Source organism: Cetorhinus maximus, chromosome 5, assembly GCF_964194155.1.
Source record: "Cetorhinus maximus chromosome 5, sCetMax3.hap1.1, whole genome shotgun sequence".
Taxonomy (NCBI): domain Eukaryota; kingdom Metazoa; phylum Chordata; class Chondrichthyes; order Lamniformes; family Cetorhinidae; genus Cetorhinus; species Cetorhinus maximus.
Window position 1 is genome coordinate 146,636,159 of NC_135883.1, and position 26,496 is coordinate 146,662,654.

Here is a 26,496-nt window from a genome sequence, read left to right on the forward strand (position 1 = left end):
TAAAGGAAGGAAAATCAGCATGGATTTATTAAGGGAAAATCGTGGTTAACTAATTTGCTTGAGTTTTTTGATGAGGCAACAGGCAGGACTGATGAGAGTAATGCTTTTGATGTGGTGAACATGGACTTCCAAAGGGCATTTGATAAAAGTGCCACACAACAGACTCGTGAGCAAAGTTAGAATTCAACTCGACTGTCTTGGGATGAAGAGGTTATTTTTTGAGGAAAGGGTGGACAAGTTGGACCTGTATCCATTGCAGTTTAGAAGAATGAGAGGTGACCTTATTGAAATAAGATTCTAACGGGATTTGACAGGTTGGGAGACAGTAGAACTAAGGAACACTTTAAAAACAAGGGTCTCCCATTTAAGATGGAGGTGAGGAGAATTTCCCTCTCTCGGAGGGTCATTAGTCTGTGGAATTCTCTTCCCCAGAGAGCAGTGGACGCAGGTTTATGAATACTGTTAAGGCCAAGTTGGACAGATTCTTGACTGACAAGGGAGTCAAACAGTGTAGGGCCACAAAAGTAGAGGCCACAATCAGGTCAACCATGATCTTGTCAAAAGATGGAGCAGGCTTGAGGGGCTGAATGGCCTACTCCCGCTCCTAATTTGTATGTTCATATGTACATAGCGCTGAAGGAATAAGTGAGACAGTAGCAACATGGATACAAAATTGGCTGAGTGACAGGAAACAAAGGGCAGCGGTGAACGATTGTTTTTCAGATCCCCAGGGATCGGTGTTAGGACCCCTGATCTTCCTTGGTATACAGGGCACAATTTCAAAATTTGCAAAATCACGAAACTTGGAAGTACTGTGAACCATGAAGAGGATAGTGTGTAACTTCAAAAAGTCATGGACAGGTTGGTGGAATGGGTGGACATGTGGTAGATTAAATTTAATGCAGAGAAGACTGAAGTGATTCATTTTGGTAGGAAGAATGCAGAGAGACAATATAAAAGGGTGCAATTCTAAACAGAGCAGCAGCAAAGGGACCTGGGTGTATATGTGCATAAATCATTGAAGGTGGCAGGGCAGGTTGAGAAAGTAGTTAATAGAGCATTCAGCATCCTGGCCTTTATTGATAGGGGCAATGAGTACTGAAACAAGGAAATTATGTTAAATTTGTAAAAGGACACTGGTTCGATTTCAACCGGAGTATTGTGCCCAGTTCTGGGCACCACACTTTAGGAAGGACAAGATCCAGCCTCTGAATTCCATCCAAATGTCACTCTGACTCGGTCTGCCTCAACAAGTGATCACCTCCGAGTGAGACTATGTTCACCTGGACTCTCGAGGCTGCATTCCAACACCAACTCACAGGCAGCACTTCAGGTACGCCGAGCAGAACACCACTGCTCCAAAAGGGTACCTCTGCCCCAACAGCCCTCAAAACGGAGTTATCAACCTTCTACTGCCTTTTCAGTTCTCCAGGACTTCACCTGAGCTCTCACTACTTGCAGCCTGTCAACTGCAGCACTTTCACTGCTTGGATCCTCTTTGCTCCTCTCACCAATGGTTTCTCTACCCAGTGATTCCGCCCGGTGGCCTCCTCCTCCTAGTGGCTCCTTCTCTGGTCCTCTCTCTCTCTCTCTCCAGGACCTCTCCCTGTCCCATCCTGGAACTCCTCTGTCTTATAGCACCCTACTCCTGGGTCCCGTGATCAAGTTTTCACACCTTTTCTTTTGTTTCAGGAGGCACCCTAAGCACTTGTCCCCGGCCTGAAGATCTCACAACGCTGAACTACTCATGCGCAGCCCGCTCCGTAGACGCACAGAAACTTCCGGTGCATGTCAGGACTTGTAGTTCCCAACATCCCCTCGGAAATCAATAAATTCTTATTTTTGACAAGCTGGAGCTCAAGACTCCACATGCTAGAACTGGATGGGGAAAAGTTTGATAGCATTCGATAGCACCCTTTCTTTCCAATGCAGCTCAGCATTAAGCACTAAAAGCAAATTTTGACAAGCGTTGACAATCCACCACTATATGAGGTATTGATAATCTGCTAGAAGAACTAGGAAAAGGTGGAAGGAGGCTCAAGTAGAACATAAACGCCAGCATGGACTAGTTGGGCTGAGTGGCCTGTTTCTGTGCCGTATATTCTGTGTAATCTGTGTAAAAAACAGTGGGGGGCCTGAGAGCACAGGGGGAGATAAAAATAGCAGCAGTAGCAGCACTCCAGGAACAGTGGGAGGCCCTACAGCACAGTGGAGATAAAAGGAGCGGCAGAGAGAGAACACTGCGAGAACAAAAAAAAAAATCAAGGGGTGACACTACTGGACAGCAGTGGTTTCAGAGAGTTGGAGGTGATTTCAGAGAGTGCAGGCATACAGGAAAAAGAGGCAGAGTGGAGTGAGCCTGAGCATTAGTGAGGAAGGTTAAAAAAAATAGAAGTGGCATCAGCACAATGGAAGGTGCTGATTTGTGTGTAGCTGGTCAGGATTTTTTTAATATAAAAGTCTTTAATAAGTCTTCAGTTCATTTCAGTTTAGTTAGTCTAATAAATTGAAGCATGGCAGGACACCTTAGTCCTGTGGAATGCATATTCTATTCCATGTGGAACTCCAGGACGCTTCTCATGTCCTGGACAATCACATGGGGAGATTGTGGTGTAGTGCTGTTGTCACTGAACTAGTAATCCAGAGGCCCAGGCTAATGCTCTGGGGATATAGGTTCAGCTGGTGGAAGGGCAATTAGGGATGGGCAATAAATGCTGGCCTAGTCAGCGATGCCCACATCCCATAACTGAATAAAAACAATCTGAAATATAAAGCTAATGTCAGTAATAGTACCATGAAACTATCAATTGTCGTAAAAATCCATCTGGTTCACAAATGTCCTTTAGGGAAAGAAATCTACCATTCTTACCTGGTCTGGCCTACATGTGACTCCAGATCCACAGTTGACTCTTAACTGCCCTCTGAAATGGCCTAGCAAGCCACTCAGTTCAATTAAAGCTGGGCAACAAATGCTGGCCTTGCCAGCCACGCCCACATCCCATGAAAGAATTAAAATAAAATATATGCAGGAAGTGTCTTCAGCTGGAGCAGATCGAGCTCTGAATTTTGAAGTTTGAGTAGCAGCTGGAAAACAGGAATGGGTGACCGCCAGGCAGTCAAGGAGGACCAGGCAGGGAATGCAGGAGTCCCTGGACTGTATCCCACTCTCCAATGGTATTCTGTTCTGAATACCAGTGGAAGTGATGGTTCCTCTGCAGAATGCAGCCAGAGCCACGGCACCATGGGTTGCTCAGTTGTAAAGGGGGAGCCAGGAGGAAGACTGGGAAAGCAGCAATGATAAGGGAATCAACAGTTAGGGAAACCGGCAAGCATTTCTGCACCTCTGACATAAATCCAGTATGTTCTGTTGCCTCCCAGGTGCCAGGGTCACTGAGCAGCTGCAGAGCACTCTCATGGAGAATACTGGTACCAACGACATAGGTAGAAAGAGGGATGAGGTCCTGCCATCAGATTTTAGAGAGCCAAGAAGAAAACTAGCAAGCAGCACCTCAAAGGTAGTAATCTTCAGATTACTCCTGGTGCCACGTTCTACAAGAAACAAGAGGACAGGGCAGAGGAATGTGTGGCTGGAGAGATGATGCAGGAGGGAAGGCCTTAGATTCCTTGGTCATTGTGACCGGTTCTGGGAGAGGTGGGGCATGTACAGGCTGAATGGGCTGCACCGCAACCAAAACACAGAGTCAATGTCCCCTTGGGATGCTTTGCTAGTGCTGGGGAGAGTTAAAGCTAACATGGCAGAAGGATAGGAATCAGAATGTAGCATTAGAAAGGAGAAACAAAGTGCACTAAAGATTGGGAGAGACAGATAGCATTAGAGTAAGATTAGTACAGTATTAGGTGGGGTCAGAGTGAGAGGGATGCAGTATGGTATTAAATTACAGTACAGGTATGTAAACACACAAAGTGTGGTAAATAAGATTGGTGAGCTGCAGGTGTATAATAAGAACATAAGAAAAAGCAGCAGGAGAAGACCATACAACCCATCAAGCCTGCTCGACCATTCAAAATTATTACCACATGGGAACATGAAGTTTTGGTGGCACAGAGACCTGGCGCAAAAAAGGGCAGGTATGAAATATTCCTGGATACAAGGTGTTCTGAAAGATAGAGAAGGAAAGAAAGAAGGAAGGATAGCAGTATTGTCAGGTTGATAATACAAGTGAAAACCAGATTAGCAAATTAAGTAACTGGCCTAATCTGGTTCTGTTACTGCCAGATAGGAGATTCATCTGAATCTCAGTTGTATAAATAAGAGCGGTTAAATGCACTGTCACAGAGTGCAACTGGTACAGAGTAGAATTACTGCAAGTTTGGTGAGAAGGGAGTTCAGTGAGGAGGGGAAGGAGGTGCTCTTTTCTTTTTCTTTCTCTATCTTTCTCAGCCTGCAAGGGACCAGGAGTTGGAAAAGCTGCACCTGAGGGCTGAGTTTTGAAAATATCCAAGAGTGACATCACAGGAGGAACACAAGTTCATCGGTTGGTGAGAAACTGCTGTTAGGGAGGGTCTTCATATAGCTGAAAATTAGAAAAACACATTCTTTTTAAAAGGAGCTGCTTAGATTTCAGTAAGAATCACAAGCAATAGAGAAGTAAAAGTAAGTCAAAGCCAGGTAAAACAATGTAGTATAAGTAAACCAAAGTAAAATAAAGTTAACATAAGGGAAGTAAATTGAAGCCATGGCAGGACACTTCAGTCATGTGGAATACATGTCTTGTAATATGTGGGAAGCCATGGACATTACCGGTGCCCTAGACAACCACATGTGCAGGAAGTGTCACCAGCTGCAGAACCTTGGGCCCCAGGTTTCAGAGCTCGAGCAGCGGCTGGAGTCACTGTGGTGCATCCATGAGGCTGAGAGCTACATGGATAGCACATTCAGAGAGGTGGTCACACCACAGCTTAGAAGCCTGAAGGCAGAAAGGGAATGGGTGACCACCAGGCATTCCAAGAGAACTAGGCGAATAGTGCAAGGGTTCCCTGGTGTCCTGCTCACCAATCAATTTTCCATTTTGGATACTGATGAGGGCGTTGGTACCTCGGAGGAGTGCAGTCAGAGCCAGGTCTGTGGCACCACAGACGGCTCTGCTGTACAGGAGGGAAGGAAGGAGAGGAGAAGAGCAGAAATGATAGGGGATTTGTTAGTTAGGGGAACAGGCAGGCCTTTCTGTGGCCATAGGCGTGACACCAGGATGGTGTGTTGCCTCCCTGGTACCAGGGTCAAGGGTGTCACGGAGCGTCTGCTAGTCATTCTTCAGCCAGAGGTTGTGGTCTACGTTGGTATCAATGACTTAAGTAGGAAAGGAGCTGAGATCCTGAAAGCAGATTTTAGGGAGCTAGGAAGGAGAGTGAAAAGCAGGACCTCTAAAGCAGTAATCTCAGGATTACTCCCAGTCCCACATGCAAGTATAGAAACAGGAGAATTGAGCGATTGAATACGTGGCTGGAAAGCTGGTGTAGGAGGCAGGGCATCAGATTTCTAAAGCATTGGGACGGGTTCTGGGGAAGGTGGGATCTGTACAAGCTGGATGGTCTACACCTAAACAGGACCGGGATGAATATCCACATAGGGAGATTTATTAATGCTGTTGGGAGGCGGGTTTAGACTAGATTGGCAGGGGGCTGGGAGCCTGAGGGCAAATTCAGAGCAGGGAACAGGAGATGGAGCATTAGTGAGTGACTCTGAAAGACAGAAGCATAGGTTTAAAAGTGAACAGCACAGGAATTTAGCAGTGTTAAAAGGTGTAAATGTAAATGCATGGAGTATAGCCAATAAAGCCGATGAGCTGATGGCACAGATAGACACATGGTATATTAGATACATTATTACTATAATGGAGTAATGGTGGGAGTTAGAAGAGCAAATATGTAGGCAAATTTCTGGGTGCAATAACAATACAGCAGTAATCATTGGGGACTTCAACTACCCTAATATCAATTGGGATACGAACAGTGTGAAGGGCACAGGGGGCACAAAATTCTTGAACTGCATTCAAGAGAACTTTTTCAGCCAGCGCATAACAAGCCCAACGAGGGGGGCACAATTGTAGATTTAGTCTTAGGAAATGAAGCTGGGCAAGTGGATGGAGTAGCAGTGGGGAACCATTTTGGAGATAGTGACTATAATACAGTTAGATTTATCAATATTATGGAAAAGGACAAATATAGAACAAGGGTAAAATTTCTAAAGTGGGAGAAGATAAATTTTACAAAGCTGAGGGGTGAATTGGATACAGCTACTAGAAGGGAAAATAGTGTCAAGTCAGTGCGAGGCATTCAAAAGCGAGATTCTACAGGCACAGTTTAGACATGTTCCCACAAAGAAAAAGGGTGGTACTGCCACATCTAGAGCCCCCAGAAGCCTACAGGGTAAGATAAAGCAGAAAAAGAAAGCATATGACAGTCACAAGAAAGCCTAAAGGAGTATAGAAAGTACAGGGGTGAAGTAAAAATGGAAATTAGGAAAGCAAAGAGAGGATACAAAGACATTGGCAGGTAAAATCAAAAAAAACCCGAAGGTGTTTTACCAGTACATTAAGAGAAAAGGAATAACAGAAAAGGGTTGGGGCAATCAGAGATGTACATGGTAACTTGTGCGTTGATGCCGAAGATGTGAGCAGGGTTTTCAATGAGTGCTTTGCCTTTGTCTTCACTAAGGAGAGGCATAATGCCTTGTTGAAGAGGAGGAGTGTGAAACATTAGATACAATAAGCATAATGAGAGAGGAAGTACTGGAGGAACTGACATCCTTGAAGGTGGATAAATCACCAGGGCCAGATGGGTTACATCCCTGGCTGTTGAAGAAAGCCAGGGAGGAAATAGCGGATGCTCTAAGGATCATTTTCCAATTATTACTAGATACAGGCAAGGTACCTCGGGAATGGAAGTCTGCAAACGTTGTACCAATATTTAGAAAGGGTGTGAGAGTCCAGAAAATTATAGACCAGTCAGTCTGACTTCAGTGGTGGGCAAATTATTGGAATCAATTCTGAGAGACAGGATAAACTGTCACTTAGAAAGGTACTGTTAGATCAGGGATAGTCAGCATGGTTTTGTTAGGGAAATTTTTCAGGAAGTAACAGGGAGGATTGATGAGGGTAGCGCAGTGGATGTTGTCTACGTGGATTTTTAGTAAGGCATTTGACAAGGTCCCACATGGCAGACTGGTCAAAAAAGTGAGATCCCATGGGATACAGGGAAGGTGGTGGGTTGGATCCAAAATTGGCTCAGCGACAGGAAACAAAGAGTAACGGTCGATGATATTTTTGCGAATGGAAAGCGGTTTCCAGTGGTGTTCCACAGGGCTCAGTGTTGGGGCCCTTGCTGTTTGTTATATATATTAATGATTTGAACTTAAATGTGGGAGGCATGATTGGGAAATTTGCAAACAACACAAAAATTGGCCATGTAGTTGATGGTGAAGGAGATAGCTGTTGTCTCCAGAATTATATCAATGGTTTGGCAAAGTGGGCAGGAAAGTGGCAAATGGAATTCAATCAGAAAAGTGTGAGGTAATGCATTTGGGGAGAGCAAACAAAGCAAGGGAATACTCAATAAACAGGAGAATATGAGAGGGGTTGAGGAAGTGAGAGACCTTGGAGTGCATGTCCACAGGTCCTTGAAGGTGGCAGGACAGATGGATAAGGTGGTAAAGAAAACATATGGAATGCTTTCCTTTATTGGGTGAGGTATTGAATACAAAAGCAAGGATACAGTGATGGAACTGTATAAAACCCTGTTAGGCCACAGCTTGAATTTTGTGTACAGTTCTGGTCACCACATTACAGGAAGATATAATTGCTCTGGAGAGAGAACAGAGGAGATTTACAAGAATGTTGCCAGGGCGTGAATATTGCAGCTATGGGGAAAGATTGGATAGGCTAGGGTTGTTTTCCTTAAAACAGAGGAGACTAAAGGGTGACTTAACTGAGGTGTACAAAATTATGAAGGGTCTAGATAAGGTAGATAGGAAAGACCTGTTTCCTCTAGCTGAAAGATCAATTACGAGGGGGCATAGATTTAAGGCGATTGGTAGAAGGATTAGAGGGGACATAAGGAAAAATCTTTTCACCAAGAGGATAGTGGACGTCTGGAATTCACTGCCTAAATTAGTGGTTGAGGTTGAAATGCTTAACTCATTTAAAAGGTACCTGGATCTGCACCTGAAGTGCTGTAACCTACAAGTGCTGGGAAGTGGGATTAAAAATGAGCAGCTAGTTTTTTTTCTCTTTTTTGGTCGGTGCAGACACGATGGGCTGAATGGCCTCTTTCTGCACCGTAACTTTTCTATGGTTCTAACCAGGCTGACTATATAAAGTTCAGAGAGGCAGTGAAAAAGAAAACGAGAGAGACAGCGGGAGATCGTGAGAAAGGATGGCAATTAACAAAAGAGAAATCAGAAGTCGTCCATAGGCATATAAATAGTGAAAAGGTAATAAGAGTGGGCATGGCTGGGTTACTAATTGTGTATTTTTCATCTGTCTTTACCAAGATGCTGCTTAAGTTATTGTGAAAGAGTTGGTAATCGAGATATTGAATGGACCAAAAATTGATAAAGAGGACGTATTACAAAGGCTGGCTGTACTTAAATGTGATAGGTCACCAGGGCCAGATGGGATGCATCCATGGTTGCTAAAGGAAGTAAGGGTGGAAATTGTGAAAGTACTAGCCATAATCTTCCAATCCTTCTTAAATACATGGGTGGTACCAGAGGATTGGTCAATTGCAAACATTATACCCTTGTTCATAAAAGAGTGTAAGGCTGAGCCCAGCAACTACAGGCCAGTCAGTATAGCCTCAGTGGTGGGTAGGCTTTTAAAAACAATAATCTCGGACAAAATTAACAGTTATTTGGACAAGGATGGATTAATTAAAGAAAGCCTACATGGATTTCATGTTTACCTAACTTTAATGGGTTTTTTGATGAGGTACCAGAGATAGATGATGAGGGTAACGCAATTAATTTAGTGTATAGTGTTTAGTCCCATGGATTAAAAGTGGAGGCGTGGATATGAGTGACTAGAAACAGAGCAGTGGTAAATGGTTGTTTTTGGACTGGAGGAAAGTGTACAGTTGGGTTCCATAGGGATTGATACCAGGATCCCTGCTTTTCTTGATCTATATTAATGGTCTAGACTTGGGTGCAGAGAGCACAATTTAAAAATTTGCAGATGTCACAAAACTTGAAGTATTGTGAACTGAGAAAAAGATAGTGATAGACTTAAAGAGGACATAGACAGGCTGGTGGAATGCGTGAACATGTGGTAGGTTATATATTTTTTAATTCATTAATGGGATGTGGCCATTGCTGGCTAGGCCAAAATTTATTGCCCATCCCTAGTTACCTTGAGAAGGTGGTGGTGAGCTGTAGAGTAATGTGAAGTGATACATTCCGGTAGGGAGACCGAGGAGAAGAACTATATAGGGTTCAGTTCTGAAAGGAGTGCAGGACATAGAGATTTGGCGTATATATACACAAATTTTGAAGGTAACAGGGCAGGTTGAGAAAGTGGTTAAAAAGGCATATTGGATACAGAGCTTTATACATAGAGGCATAGAGTATAAAAGCAAGGAAGTTGTGATGAATCTTTATAAAGTTATAGTTTAACCTCAATTGGAGTACTGTATCCAATTCTGGGCACAAGAGTTTAGGAAGGGTGTGAAGGCTTTAGAGAGACTGCAGAAAAGGTTTATAATTCCAGGATGAGAGACTTCTGTTACGTGGAGAGATAGAAGAAATTCGATTGTTCTCCTTAGAGGAGATAAAGATGATATTTGTCAGAGGTATTCGAAATCATGAAAGGTCTAGACAGAGTAGGTACAGAGAAATTGTTCCCACTGGCAGAAGGGTTGAAAACCAGAGAACACAGAAGAGATGAATGGCAAAAGAATCGGTGGCAGCATGAGGAACATCTTTTTACACCGCAAGTGGTTGGGATCCAGAATGCACTGTTTGAGAGTGTGGTGGAGACAGATTCAATTCAGGCTTTCAAAAAGGAATTGGATAAGCACCTGAAGTGCAAAAATTTTCAGGGCTACGAGCAAAGGATGGGTGAATGGGCCTAGATGAGAACCCTTACAGAGTCAGCATGGACACTATGGGCCAAATCCTTCTGTGCAGTAACCATACTGTGGCTCACCAAAAGCCCCCTATCCACCACATGGCACTTCAAACGTTAGCAACTGTAACACACTGAGGGGTTTCTGGATAGGAGTGTGCAGGACAGTAACTGCCCCAGCACCACCTCCCAATTTGGCTGGAATCTCCCAGGCACTCTAGACCTACAGCACCCTGTGCAGGCTGCCAACACAGCAGATAACAGGGTCTGGACATGCCTCCCTCAATAGGAAACATCCTGGGAATGTCAATAAACTGAGAAATCCAACAAACAAAACATGAAAAGAAATCATATCCTGCTGACATCAGAATAACACATGACAGCAAAAAAAAAGGAACACCATAGGAGATAGTCAATCCCAGAATATTTGTACGATAAAACAGATGAGCCATAGAAGGACCAGCTTGAAAAGAAAGACAATTGCAAATAAAGTGCACCTGAAACAAGTACCTTAGGATACCCTAATTTACAGGTTTCATTGCATTATCAAAATAAATTCAAGAATATGAATATAACAAAGCATTGAATGCTAAAAGATTATTCAACTCATCAAATCCATTCCTCTGCAAGCTATGTGGAACCTATTCTAATCTGAATTTTCAATCAATTTAAAATAGACTGAAGGGTTGACCAAACTTCAAACTCAGGGTTTGCCCCACTGACTCTAGAAACTTATTCATCCAGGGAATTGTGAGGATGTGGAATTCACTTCCAGAGTTCGCGATTGGAGCAAAAATGTCAACATTGAAGACCAGATTGGATATGTGGACGAGGAAAAGGGTTAAAGGTATATCGTAACAGGTTGGGTAAATGAGATTAGAACTGTTTGCGTGCTTGGAGAGTATATGGGCCATTTGGCCAGTTTCCATGTTGTATCTTCTATATACTTCTCAATAACATTCCATATGGTCATGGCATATAAAATGAATGATAGACAAAATACACTTTACTCACGCCATTATGTGTTTTGTCCCAGTGAAGGTCGTTAAAGGATAACTTGGACTGGGTTAACTTAGGCTGCAAATAATAACTCATGTGGAATTCATTTCCTGTGAAGGGAAAAAGCAAAATTAGACCATGATTATTTGAACAGTAGTAGGGGTAACCAGGGATACAGTCAGCCTATAAGGCAACAGATTCAAAATACTATAGAAAACAAAAATAAACTGATGGAGAGATCAGCAAATAAATGGCATAAATCTTCCTGTAGCTGGCTCAAGAGCAGTTATGAACTGAGAGTAGGTCACCCACAGTCAGACAACAACTTATATTTCTATAGCAATTTCAACAGAATGAAACGTCCCAAGGCACGTCACAGCTGCATTATGAAACAAAATATGACATAAAGCCACATAGGGAGATATTATCTCAGATGACCAAAGGTTTAGTCAAAGTGGCAGGTTTTAAGGAGTGTCTTAGGAGGAAAGCAAGATAGAGAGGCAGAGAGTTGGAAAGACGGATTCCAGAGCTTGGGCCCAAGGCTATTGAAAGCACCAGTGGTGAACTAATTAAAAATTGGGGATGTGCAAGAGGCCAGAATTAGAGCAGTGCAGGGAGGGTTGTGGGGCTAGAGGAGATTCCAGAGATAGGGAGGGGATAGGTTACTGAGGAATTTTTAAAACAGGATGAGAATTTAAAAACCAAGACTTTGCTTGACCGTGGACCAATGTAGGTCTGTAAGCACAGAGGCGATGGACTTGGTGCAAGTTGGAACATGGGCAGCAGAGTTTTGGCTTACTTCAAGAAAACAGATGATAGAATGTAGGAGACCAACCAGGAGCGCATTGGAATAGTCGAGTATAGAATTATAAAGGCATGAATAAGAGTATCAGCGGATGACAGAGGCAGGTGCAAAGTCGGGCAATGTTACGGAGGTGGAAATGGGCGGTTCTAGTAATGGCACAAATACGTGGTCAAAATCCCATCTCAAATATGACACCAAGGTTGCGAACACTCTGGTTTAGGCTCAAAAGGCAGAATTTTGCCCTTGATGGGCGGGCGGGCCTCGCTGCCATTTTAAGTGGGCGGGCCAATTAAGGCCCACCCAGCGGGCTGCCCGACGGGAAGTGCTATGCACTTCCTGTGCGGGGGGGGGTAGGGATTCACCAACTGTCAGAGTGTGCTCTTTTGCGTATGCACACAAAAGAGCGCACATCTCCCTGAGACTCAGGGAGAGCGCTGACAGTGTTTGAAACTTTAAAAATAGAAAAATTAAAAAATTAACATGTCCCCCTCATGTGACAATGTCACACGAGATGGGACATGTTAATAAATATCACAAAAACTTTATTAAACTTTTTAAAATCGGACATGAAATCTCATCCCGCCGGTGGATGAGGTTACATGTTTTTTCAGAATCCCGCTGGGGCTCCTGGCCTGCCCACCAACCTTAAGGTTGGATGGGCAGGTCCTTTAATTGTTTTAATTATCCTGTCAATGGCCTTAATTGGCCATTGGCAGGTCGGCGGGCAGACAGCTGATTTCGCTGTCCACCCACCTTCCTGAATATTTAAATGAGACGTCATCCCGCGTCATTTGCACATCGGTGAGCAGGCCCCGCCCCCAACTCACCGACGGAAAAATTCTGCCCAAAGATTCCAGGAGAGGGATGCAGTTGGATGTTAGCGAATGGCGTTTGAAGAGGGGTCTTAAAACAATGCCTTCAATATTCCCAATATTTAAATGGAGGCAATTTCTGCTCATCCAGTACTGGATGTCAGATAAGCAATCTGATAATTTGGCCAGATTGGAGGAATTGAGAGAGGTGGTGGTGAGGTAGAGTTGGGTGTGGATAGCATAGATGTAAAAACTAATGCTGTGCTTTCAGATGATGTCACCAAGGGGCAGCGTGCAGTTGAGAAATAGGAAGGGGTGCAGTAGATCCTCATGGGAACAGGGAGATAAGTAATATTCTGGCTAAGATTAGATAGACAAGAACGGAATCAGGCAAGAGCAGTCCTACCCAGCTGGATGTCAGGGGTGAGGAGTTGGAGGAGGATGGTGTGGTCAATTGTATCAAAGACTGTAGAAAGGTCAAGAAGGACAAGGAAGGAAAGTTTACCTTTGTCACAGTCACATAGGGTGTCATTTTTGAATTTAATGAAGCCACTTCGGTAATGTGGCAGGGGCGGGAACTTAATTGGGGGATTCAAACATGGAGTTCCCGAATGGCAAGATAATTGGGGGGAAATTCTCCAAGAAAATATAGCACTCTCCAGTTTGGGATAGAATCTGCCATTATTTTGCGAAAATCTGAACAGTGATCACACTGAATAGTGGAGTTTTAGAAACCTTGCAGCTTTGCTCTCGACAAAGCCCAAAACCCTTCTCGCCATTGCTGAAATCCTTATCCATAATCTGTGACTCCTAGGGCAGAATTTTCACCTCAGCAGGCGGGCGCACGCCCAACCCGCTCGAGCGTGAAATAACACGCAATGACATCGGGCGAGTGTCCCGACATCGACGCACAGTCACATAATAGTTCGGTTCGCAGGCGCACGCGGGAATCGGCAGCATGCCCGCTGACAATTAGAAGGTCTATTAAGGCCATTAAAGTATTAATTAACTTAAATTTTTCGCTGTCTGTCCAACCTTACGGCCTTTGCACTTTTTAGGAAACCTCATCCATGGCGGGATGAGGTTTCCGACAGCAAATAAAAATAGAATAAAAAATTTTACATCTCATTCATAACATGTCCCTGCTTATGTGACAGAGTCACATGAGGGGACTTTTTTTAAACAGTTAAAAATTCTTTATTTTTGTTTTTCAGAACTCTCCATCTCCCTGAGGCAGCTCAGGGAGCTTTTCCAGCGCGTACCCACGTGAAGTTCCCCGCTCGCCCTCCTCCCACCTCCACCCCCACATAGGCAGCGCTGAGTGCTGCAGCACACGTTTCACACTAGGCGGGCCTTAATTGGCCCACCTAGCGTGAAATCGCGGTCCAGCCCCAATCATGGGTAGTGGTCAGCTTCCCGACCGCCCCTGCCAAGCCCACCTGACAAGGGAAAAATTCTGCCCCTAAGTTCAACTGCTCCATTGGCCTCTTTGCCTGTCTCCCATCCTCTACTCTCCATAAGTTCTAGCTCACCAAAAATGTGTGTTCAGTCCTGCAATAAGTTCCACTTGCTCATGGCTCCCATTCAACCAACAAATTTAAAATATTTGCTGACTCCTTCAAACCTCTGCAGAGCATGGTTGCAGCAAGAAAAATTTTGGCTGCCAACTACTATCTCGAAACCTCTTCTGAAAATGTCAGGTTGGATTAAGTTTGGCTGTGATGCCTTCCAATAACTACAAACAGTAATTCTATGCTTGAACTCCAAATATGGTTACTTGCAAAAGGGACTAGAAAGCTACTGATGTTTTTAGTACCTAAGCAAAGGTCAGTGTTTTCAAAGGTGGAGGGAAAAATTGGAAACAAAAGCACTAAACTAAATAAGAATTTTTTAAAAATTCTTTCATGGGATGTGGGTGTCGCTGACAAGGTTAGTATTTGTTGCCCATCCCTAATTGCCCTTGAACTGACCTTGCTAGGTCATTTCAGAGGGCAGTTAAGAGTCAAATACATTGCTGTGGGTCTGGAGTCACATGTAGGCCAGACCAGGTTAGGGATGGCAGATTTCCTTCCCTAAAGGACATTAGTGAACCAGATGGGTTTTTACAACAATCGATGATAGTTTCACGGTCACCATTACTGAGACTAGCTTTATATTCCAGATTTATTAACTGAATTCCAATTCCACCAGCTACCATGGTGGAATTTGAACCCATGTCCCCAGAGCATTAGTCTGGACCTCTGGATTACTAGTCCAGCAACATTACCACCACACCACCATCTCTCCTCCTTCAAAATTGGTGTTATGTCATTCAAAATGTCAAAAAATTGGTGCGTCAGAAAATCTCAATTTTATTTATAGCTGCAAACCCACTTCTTCACCCAGCAGAAAATGCACATAACCAATCAGGACTCTGAAAACACTATGTTCTAACTAGCCATTATGAGGTGCACCATTTTGATCAATGAGGACACCTCTAATTTTTCGCTATTCCTGTGCAGAACTGTGTCATAGACTCAACATCTCCAACAATACAGACCAGATCAGGAACTCATCGTGAAGTAAAATTACTGTTGCAAACTAATGTCTGGTCCACATACACGCACATATGTACACTATAAATTTTTTTCTTTATTTTTTTCAGGGGATGTGGTGTAGCTGGCAAGACCAGCATTTGTTGAACTGTGTGGCTTGCTAGGACATTTCAGAGGGCAGTTGAGTCAACCACATTACTTTGGATCTGAAATCACACGTAGGCCAGACCAGGTAGAATGGCAAATTTCCTTTCCTAAAGGACATGAGTGAACCAAATGGGTTTTTACAACAATTGATGATAGTTTCATGGTCACCATTACTGAGGCTAAATTTAAATTCTAGATTGAGACTAGCTTTCAATTTCAGGTTTTATTAATTGAATTCTAATTCCACCAGCTGCCTTGGTGGGATTTGAACCCATGTCCCCAGAGCATTAGCCTGGGCCTTTGGATCATTAATCCAGTGACAATATCATCATGCCACCATCTCTCCAGCATAATCTATATACAAGGATTACATTTAATACCACACAAGATTACAAGTTAATTTTTCATACCGTCAGCTAACAGCTGTGCAAGTGTTGATGCTCTGAATCCTTCTGGAATGCTTCCCATTGCCTTTAGTATTTCTGTGACACTAATCTGAAAATCCAAGTAAAAGATTCCAGATTAAAGGTGTTCGATACAAATTGAAGTAGATATTAGTTAAATGAGACATTAGAACTAACTGTTCTTCCTTGAACATAGCTAAAGGATCTATTACATCCATATGAACATGAATTTAGGGCCTGTGTTAACATCTCGTCTGAACGATGCAAATTCCAACGTTACAACATTCCTGAATATTACAAGTAGTGTTTATATAGAATTGTTAATATAGTCAAAATGTCCCAAGGCACTTCTCAAGAGCACTCTCAAACACTAATCTAATTTATGGGCTCAAGTGAAAATACTCTAGTCAATTAATTTCTTCAAATTATCTAATAATACAATTTTTTAAGCAATAAGGCCATGCAATTTGCATAGCATCGCTTCGAGCAGTGCTAAACAGATGTATGTACTGAGTTGAAGTACGGGAAGCACTACAGGCTGCTGCTTACGTGGCGTAAAGCAACTGGAATGGCACCCGCTGCCTGAGCCTGAAGAAGTTAAGGAGTGAGAACGGACCAATGTAACACAAGTACAAAAATTGCTCAATGAATGTGCAGGGAACACCTTCCTTATTCACTCCTGACAAGTGTCCTAGGATTATTTAAAGGGTCACTCACTAGTTGCAGCTGAGATGCTTTTGACCTACTTGTGGTCAGGCAAAGTTGGCAGAAGCACTGTGGTGAGTTGCGGAAGAGTTTGAAGGGTTTCTGCTCTGTCAATCTGCAGTTGGTACATGACCACGCCAAGATATTAATCTTGATGAATTCCCACCATCCTGTCAGCACCCATGAAGCTTTCATCCTGCAGCAGTCAGAAATTCTCACTGTCTTCAGGCCCCCAAGACTAACAACAGGATGGCTGCTCAGGGACAAGGGATACCCCCTACACACATGGCTCATGACCCCACTTTGCTATCTCATGACAAGACCAGAGGGCCTTCAACAAGAAAATTGGGAGGGGCTGGGAATGGGGGCAGGAATCCCAGAATTGGGTCCCATCGCCATTTTTAAATGGCTCCGGACTCCTTATGACTTTGCGAAAATCCAGCCCTATATTTGAGTAATTATAAGGATAATTTTGAGTGACTCCCTCCCTGCAAAAGTCTTCTTGATTGGCAGGAATGAAAGCCACAGAATCAGCCCTGAAGTGTTGCAGCTGTATCTCTAACTCGTGCTCCAGTTTAACAATGCTCCAAGCCAACAGCCAGCCTCACAAAATTAGCCCTTTTAAATCAGGTATTTCTATAAAAAGTGCCTCAAATAAACTATAATGAACTTGTTTGTTTTCTTTCATATTATTTTGGTCTCTCCTCTTACAGCCCTTTAGTTTAGGTGTTCACTCTGTTGATTGCAGAATTTAAACTGTATATTTAGTTTTAGTTAAAAGCAAAATACTGCAGATGCTGGAAATCAAACAAAAACAAAAATTGCTGGAAAAACTCAGCAGGTCTGACAGCATCTGTGGAGAGAAAGACAGAGTTAACATTTCAAGTCCATATGACTCTTCAGAGCTAAAGAGAAATAAAAATGTGACAAAATTCACCACATTTTCACTTCTCTTTAGTTCTGAAGAATCATACGGACTCGAACCGTTAACTCTGTCTTTCTCTCCACAGATGCTGTCAGAACTGCTGAGTTTTTCCAGCAATTTTTGTTTTTATTTAGTTTTAGTGTTCCTTTAGCTCCCTCTGCTGCATGAAGTTGCCACACCAACAATGAAATGACAAAGCAAAGAATGGCTCTCGAAATCCACTGTCTATCAAGGCTTATATGCAAGAGAATGTCTACTTGGATGAGGTGCTAAAAAGGAATTTGATCACATTCCAGGAAGAAAAGAAGCAAAGAGGAGAAAAAAGGAATAATATTTCAATAGAAAACGAGGTATCAAGAGTTAGTGTTCCACAAAAGAAGTCAATCCTAATCCCAATCCTTTGCTCTTTTTCCATTTTATATATTTCCTTTTCAAATGTCGAAATCTCTTTTTAAATGATATCTCCATCTCAATATCCACTCATGATAAAGATTTTCCTGTTCTAATAATCCACTGTGTGCATAAATTGCTTCCAACTTTCCGACTTTCTTTATTGTCTTGATAATATCCTTAATTTAAGAGCTCTCCACAACTAGTTCCCATTGTTAACTCATTCAAGTTACCAGCTAGCAGAGGAAAAGTTGGTATCAGATTGTAAAGCAGAAGGGAATAATTTGAATGCCCATTGAAGAAGTTTATATTATTTAGTGAGAAAAGGCTAAGTCTAGAGCACACCCCAAAAGCTGTGCATCCCTGTTTTTAATCATTCCACAGTTGGTGACCGTGCCTTCAACTCCCTAGGCCCTATGCTCTGCAATTCCCACCCTAAGGCTCTCTACCTTTCTACATCTTCCTTTTTCCTTAAGATGTTCTTTAAAAACCTAACTCTATGATGAAGCTTATGGCCATCTGCTCTAATGGCACCTTATTTGATTTGATGATTGATTTTACTTTATAACATTCCTGTGCCTTTGGGTGTTTCGTTGAGTGGAATCGGCCTAGATTTGCTCTCAGTGCGGTAGCAGGCAGGTAATCAATGGGCAATGTCTTTAGGTCGGCGAGTGGTTGGGGGGGGCCCACTCACCAACACATAAAATGATGCTGGATGACATCAGGCGGAACTCCCGACGTCACTCTGTGTCATTTCCACTTTCAGGTTGGCGGAGGCGCAGCTGAATCAGCTGTGCACCCACCAACCTGTCAACGGTCTATTGAGGCCATTTAAAAAGTCATTAACATAATTAAGGGATCTGCCTGTCCAACCTTAGGGTTGGCGGGCAGGCCGGGAGCCTTGGCGGGCTTAAGAAAAAGCATGAAACCTCATCCACAGGCGGGATGAAGTTTCATGAGGGTTTTAAAATATTTAATTTAAAAAGGTATGAGTTAAAGTGATGGACATGTCACGACTCATGTGACAGTGTCACATGAGGGGACATGTCAGGGGAATTTCTCACACATTTGTCTTAAAAGTTTTAATCCTGAGCCGATCTCCCTGAGGCAGCACTTAGCCTCAGGGAGATGAATGTGCTCTTTTGTGCGCATGCACAGAAGAGCGCACTCCCGACTGAGGGAATCCCTCCCCCCACCCGCACAGGGAGCGCATAGCGCTTCCTGGAGGACGTCACGCTGGGCAGGCCTTAATTGGCCTGCACATGTAAAATGGCAGAGCACCCCCAATTGGTGGCGCCAATCGGAGGCGCACCTGCCTGCGCCCGCTCTTACACTTCCCCCCCGACGGGGGGAAGATTCTTCCCAATCTTTTACCTGCTAGCCGCGATGGTGAGTTTTCATACCGTATCGTCCCAAACCTGCAGCATTACTTATGCATTCCCAGGGAACACACCGTTTCCATGGTGGGCGGGCTCTCATTCGCTCGCCACGCTATCACTTCGACACTTCATCACACAGGGTGCCATATTTGAAGTCCAGCTATACACGTGCACACATCTCTGTGCTTCCAGCCCACAACTGCTGCAGAGTAGATGTAAATGAAAGGCAAAAAGACTGCAGGCCCCAGGCTTAGCGATGCATCACTTGAATATCTTTTTGATGCCATGCAGGCCCACCACACTGTTCTCTACACCCACTCTGGCTGCAAGATAGGCAGCGGTGTAACAACTAGGCTTGGGAAGCGATGGCAGCTGTGGTCACCACCAACGCCCTTCAAAAGAGGGCAGCCACCCAGTGCCGCAAGAGGATGAATGGTCTCCTCTGTTCTGCCAGGGTAAGTTACTCTCCTCGCACTCTCAACTCACACAATCACAGACCCCATCATATTCACAGGGATCTCACTCACTGCCAGTTCAAGGGACATCACCATTCACTCTCTCATACACACTTTCACTGTCCTCATTCCATCCATGGGACCCCTCACCACCGACATATGCCAGGTATACTTATCATCTGGCCTGGCAGGGTTACACACTCTCCATCTCTATTCATGCAGGACAAGCTGGCACACAAGAACAGTGAGAGGTCGCAGACTGATGGAAGAATCGAGGTCCTCACGGACTTTGAAAAGAGAACCACCCAGCTGGGCGACAACAACCTGGACTAGTCCTGTGCTGACGGTGAGGTCGGCGGTGCTCTACCAAGTGAGGGTCCAGTAGTGCAACATCCATCGTCAGCCATTCTGTGAGCGATGTGTCCTGTTTCACAGGTCACTGCCATGCACTAATTATTTCCCCTTGCTTCCGCAAGCACATCTGGGAAACAGCCAATGGGGTCCATGACCCAGAACCTCCAATCAAGCCCCAAAAAAACTCTGAAGAGGAATCTGAAGACACCCTCTTTGAAGTCCCGTCACAGCGCTCACCCACACCCTCCACCAGCACAGAGACAAAGACCTCAGTGGGACCTTGCTTTAGAATAGCCTTGGGATCACAATCAGGTGAGCATATCGCACTTTCTGATCCACAGCAGGCTGCAGCAGAGACTTCCCTGGTGTCCGGCACTCAGTGGACTCCTGGAGGCCAGAAATTTCCTGAGCGTGAGTCAGATGACGAGCCTCTGGACTTGGTCATGTCACAGTTGCTGGAGCTCAACAGCAAGCTCGGGAACATCAGGAACAGATGTCCACTGAACTCCTCAGATTGCAAGGCACGATGGAGGAGTCCTTCAGGCTGAGGTGATAGCACCGACGTGCCAATGCACCGAAGTCAACACTGGTAGGATGGCGGCCGGCACGGAGGCCTTGGTCCAGGATGTTGCTCCTGCACTGCTGCACGGGTTCAACTTCATCACTGATGCCGTAAATGGCCTCCATCAGTGTGTACGCTAGAGGGGTGCGGGGCAGCTCTATCTCACTCTAGCTACCCCTTCTCCAGGAGTCAGCCTGGGGCCCTTGTGCACCCATAGAGAGAAGGATCAGCAGGTGTTTCCATCCCCCCACCCCCGCCCCGGGAGATCCATTCAGGTGTCTCCGGCAGTGTGCAACCCATCCGAGTCCCCTCTTCCTGTGACCTTAGCAGCTCCATAGGCCGAGGAGGGTGCCACTGCCACACAGCAGGACCCCAAAAGCATGCCAGGGCTCTCCAGTCTCAGCCCTCCAAAGGGCGCCCACTGAGGTTATCACAGACAGAGTCTAGCGGTCAACAGGCTGCCTTCCACTTCCGCTGTGAATGTCCAGGGAGCACAAACATGAGGCGGCAGGGTTATGAAAGTTAAGAAGAATTAGTTCCACAGCCTGGCACAGGTGTTAATCACTTGTACAAACTGTTCACTATTGTCAAAAAACTCCCAAGAATATGGCTCCTTGTTCTGATGAGCCATGTTCGTGCCAGTCAGATGTGAATCCTTTCTGCACAAGATAAAGGCAGGTGTCTCAGTCCAGGGCCTCTTTCCTGTGCTCTGTGCAGCCTTCAGACCAAAGTGATAGTCCGCTCTCACACTCCTTGAACACATTACTGATGCCTGCACCTCAACAGTGCTTGTCATTGCTGCCAGAATGTAGTGGGCAGGTGTCACAGAGTTCCTTCATTCTCTCTGTGCGCTCTCAGCACCTTTAAGGTGGGGCTGGCCCACATCTCTTCAGCATCTGTGACCACTGACGCTGTGCTCCTGAAGGGCTCAGGTGCTGAAGGCGGACAAAGCATCTGGTGTTTCTAAAGTTTCATCGCTGAGTCTCTATATGACATGACCCTGATCACAGAATGCAAGCGAGCTACCCTCGATCAGACAGGAGTCAGACACACTCAGAGGCTATGTGAAGATCTATGGAGTATCCTCACTGCATGTCGTCATCACACTCCTGCAATGCATCGACTATTAGGGCCTCCACTGTGTCTCTATGACAAGAGCATTATCACAGAGGGTATGCGCGTTGCCATAAGCCAGACTGGAGTCAAACATTCACAGATGCAATGTGAGGATCTATGGTGTCTCCTCACTGCATGTCGTCATCATCCTCCAGAAATCTAGCATAGCTAGATTTGGATGTCCGGGGAGCAAATCTAGCTATTAGGACCTCCCGAGTACGCCTGCCTCATTTGGCCAGTGCGAGAGCCTCATCCCCATCTTCGCCACCTTTGAGGACCTCCTCGCCCTCAGCCCCGTCAGTGTCCTCTTCATCCGAGGGGACCTCCAGCTCCTCCATCTCCCCCTCAGCCAGCTCCTCTCCCCGTTGCAGCGCCAGGTTGTAAAGGGTGCAGCAGGCAACAACAAAGCGTGACACCCTCTGTGGACTATATTGCAGGGCTCCACCAAACTGGTCCTGGCACCAGAACCTCATTTTCAGCATTGCGATGGTCTGCTCCACCAAATTGCGAGTTGTAGTATGAGCCTCATTATACATGTGACCAACTAAGAATGTAAGAGTCATGCACACTCTCTGGAAAACCTTGTGCAGACCTACAGGATGCATTTCTGGTGGTCACACACCAGTTGCACATTCAGCGAATGGAATCGCTTGCAGTTGATCACATGTTGTGACAGAGACCTGAGCGCCATGCGAGTGCAGTCAATGGCACCCTGCACTTGTGGGAATCCGACGATTTGGGAAAATCCAATCGCTCTTGCATCCTGAATGTCCTGGCCCTAGGCAAAATGCACAAGGTTGTGTGCCTTCGCGAAGATGGCATCCGTGACCTCATGGATGCATTTGTGAGTGAAGGCTTGTGATATCCCACAGAGGTCACCTGTGGAGCCTTGAAAGGAGTCACTGGTGTAGAAATTGAGCGCCACTGTCACTTTCACGGCCACTGGCAGTGGATGCCCTCCAGGTTCCCGTGGCGACAAATCCTGCAGCAGGTGGCAGATGTGACCAACCAGTTCCCTAGGTATACACAGTCTTCGACGACACTGGTTCTCAGTCATCTGCAGGAATGAAACGCAGCATCTATAGACCCTGGGTGTCGCTAAGCACCAACCAGCAACGGGTCGCTGGGGCCCTTCGGCGGCATGTGCGGGAGCCCCAGCCACCCTTCTCCCAGAGGCTGCTGCTCCTCTCTCTGCGCAGCCAGGCACCTCAGTTGCTCTCTCCTCCGTTGTCTTTGCTCTCTGTATGCCACGAGGCATACAGTTAGTTCGCCAGGCTCCACGATCCTGATGCACTCCTCCTGCAGGATGAAGGAGAGGGACATGTGGGTTAGCATGTGTGTACTAAAAACCTATCCTGGTTAAGTGTGAAGGCCCCTTAAGGCATCGCAGAGTGTGCTGGCCACCACTTGGATGATTAGTGCGCAGCATGGCTGCCCGAATTCCCCCCATCTCTGCCCCACTCCACCCAACCGATTGGCAGCAGCTTTGCCCAATGCACCGAATGCTGTGCTCTCAGCTCAGGTGAGAGGCATTCTCCTAGCCCACGCTCCAAGGTAGCACTGTTAGCTTGAACCATCAGGGAGACTGGTCCAAACCGGGATGCTGACATTGCAAGGGGCTGTGAGCGCCTCCACCAGTGACTGCTCCATGGCCAGCTTTAGGAAGGAGATTGTACAACATGCTCAGTCGTCCAACTGTTCTGAGTCCACGAAAACACTCATTACTCGAGTCTGTGCTCGAGGGGTGAAAAGCTCTAGAGCACTGGGTGATATTTTGATGCCTCTGCGTTGCTTGAATGGGCAGATAAGCTAGAGGCCCGACTCCAATCATATCAATGTGGCTGCGCCATGAACTGTCTCAGTTGTAGAGGAATGGTCACTTTATATAAACTGTCTCTAATGCGTGACCGCTTCCCTCGCCCACCCTATCCTCCACCCCAAATGCTTGTACGCTACATTCAACCGCGGGGCTGCCCTTGCCCTCCCCACCAATGCGCTTTAAGTTTGAAGTCCAACAGGTGACCCTGGTGAGCACTGCGCAATGTTACTGTGTACACACCTCTGAGTTCCCCTCAAAGTTCAGCCCGCCAAGTGCACGCCTTTTACGTGCTGTTATGAAACACATCGCGTGCTTTCCTGCCGACATGGACGGATGATCCAACTGGAGTGGGGGGGGGGGGGGGGGGGTGAAGAGACGGACGACAATTCTAGCAGGCAAGCCTAATAATGATCTGCATGCATATCACAATGAGGTTCCCGACGTCCAATGGCAGGAAACACGGCACGCCATTGGCGGGCTGAGTGGACAATCACAAACTGGTTTCACGCCATCGTGCCATATTGTCCACTCATGCCATCAAACATGCCCAATGCCAGCGGGCACGGAAACTCCCAGTCATTATGTTCAAGAGGCAATATAAATATTTGTTCTTGCTCTGCCACAAAAGAATTACAATATCAGAAACTAGTGATGAGATGCCTAAAATCCCCCTGCCTCATATCCCCAATAGCTTCACATATTAAATAACAAAAACATCCTATATTTGTATAGTGCCTTTAATGTTATGAAATGTCCTAAGGTATAAGAAAGTATAACACGAAATACGACCAAGCCACATAAGGACAAAAAGCTTGTTCAAAGAGGTTTAAAGGAGTGTTTATAGAAGGAAAGCAAGGGAGATAAGCAGAGAAGTATAGGGAGAGAATTCCAGAGCTTGGGGTCTAGGCAACTGAAGGCACTGGTGGAATAATTGTAATTGGGAATGAACAAGAGGCCAGAATTAAAGAAGCACAGATGTCTTAGAGTGTTGTGGGGCTGAAAGGAGATTACAGAAATAGGGAAGGGCAAGGCCATGGAAGGATTTGAAAATAAGGATGAGGATTTTACAATCAAAAGTTGCTTGACCAGGAGCCAATGTTGGTCAGCGAGCACAGAGGTGATAGGGGAATGGCACTTGCTGCGAGTTAAGACATGGGCAGTAGTTTTAGGTGGCTAAACCATTAAAATAAAAACATGATCACTTATTGGTACTCAGATTGGGCACATGATCACCATTAATGAGTCTCACTTTGGGCAATGTAGCAATTTAGCTATGTCATGCTATTCAATCCAATAAGTACAGCAAAAGTGGATGGTGTTAAGAAATGGTGTTGAGGTAGAGTTTAATGCGTTAAATATTACATCCCATTTACTTCATTGGGTTTCCACTGTGGCAACAATGCCATCCAATCACCAAATAAGCTTCATACTGTCATAAATGCTTTAATCATGGAAAATGGTTCATCTTCAAGGACTAAGAACATTTTGGAAGAATTTGTTTTTTTTAAAAAGACACTGTCTCTTGAAGGGTTAATGCAAGGATTCTGGTTGCTGCTGCTCCCAGAAAAGACAACATTTTACAAGAAAAGGTAATTAAGCAGTTTCAAAAAGCGGGACACCTCTAGACCCCTGTGGACTATTTACAAACAGGTCACATGGTGGCTTATGGATTCGGGAAAAAAGCATGCTTTGGAAAACTTTGTTTAGAAGTTTGTAAGCTGATTTGCTTTAGGGGAAAATAAGAAGGATCAACTACTTGGGTAAAGAAGACAACAGTTCCTGAAGCTTCAGACCCAGTCCAAAGCATAGAGTGAATGGAAGTTGCTCTCAAGTCACTCTACGTTCTGAAATTGACTGACTGCAAATTTTCCTCGAAGTCCACCTGAAAAATAGTGCAAGAGTCATTGATTGGTGCGGAGACCAGTGCTTCCCTTGAACCATTGACTTTTAGGTGTCTTCCTGTGAACCACTGACTTTTAGGTGTCTTCCCTTGAACCACTGGCTTTTAAGTGTGTGTGTGCATGCGTGCGTGTGCTTAGAAAGAGCAATGATGATACTTCCCTATTTCATACTGTATGTTAATAAGCTTTGCCTTCCTACTTGACAAATCTGGTTTTATTATAAACTAATAATTTTGTTTATTATTGAAGAAACCTGGGCAATGAGTGGTCATTCTGAGATTAATAGGTAAAGCACCTATCTGGGCATATAGCTAGCTGGAGAAATCATTTAAAAATATGTTGTGACCCGTGGAGTAGTGGAACTAGAGACAGGCAGTACATTCTTCCCATCTCAGTCGCAGCAATACACAAATGAACAATAATTACAAGTATTCTCGAAAAGCAGTGGAGTGCCTACACCTGTTTGGTTGGTGAAATGCTGAGTAGATATGGGCAGTATATTTGTCCAAAAATAAAAAGAAATTGGCAACAAAAAAAAACCAAATTACTCATGTGCACAACCCACTAAAGAGTACATCTACTCACCCTTTCCGAAGAGATAATAGAAATAATTAATCTTAAAACATGCTTACCTCTGAAACAACTTTTTTGACAGCGATCCTGTGTAATTGTGACTTTTCACTGTAGAAATAGTTAATTATAATTCAGTGAATATCTACATTAACACAAAATATAAACCTGATTTGATAACTGGTAAAATAACTAGAGATGAGATGAGAATTCTTTTCCACACATTAAATTATGAACTGGAAATCAGATTGCCCAAAAAATGATATAACCAGATTCAATAGTAACATTCAAATGGAATTAGGCATACAGTTGAAAAGGAAACATGTACAAGTCTATGGGAAAAGAGCAGCGTAGCGGGACTAATCTGCTAGTTCTTTCACAGGCACAAATGACTGATTGGCACTCATCAGTGCTGGAAACTAATATACAGCAGTAAACTGAGTGATAAATGCAGACTACTCGTACATCCCTGGGGAGAACATCACCAAACTCAACTAATAGGATTGCCTCTGACCCACACAATGGTTGAAACAAGTCAGTGGA

General features: G+C 44.8%; 1 protein-coding gene across 2 annotated transcripts in view; it reads right to left on the minus strand.

The window, feature by feature from the left end:
- nphp1 (nephronophthisis 1) overlaps positions 1-26,496 on the minus strand; it is a 123,472-nt gene that overhangs the window by 56,018 nt on the left and 40,958 nt on the right. For both annotated transcript variants that reach the window (XM_078542635.1, XM_078542636.1), the window contains exons 8-10: positions 26,016-26,064; positions 15,784-15,868; positions 11,091-11,185 (exon numbers count right to left, since the gene is read on the minus strand). In XM_078542635.1, the coding sequence (XP_078398761.1) occupies positions 11,091-11,185; positions 15,784-15,868; positions 26,016-26,064 (229 nt within the window). The remainder of the gene's footprint in view (positions 1-11,090; positions 11,186-15,783; positions 15,869-26,015; positions 26,065-26,496) is intronic.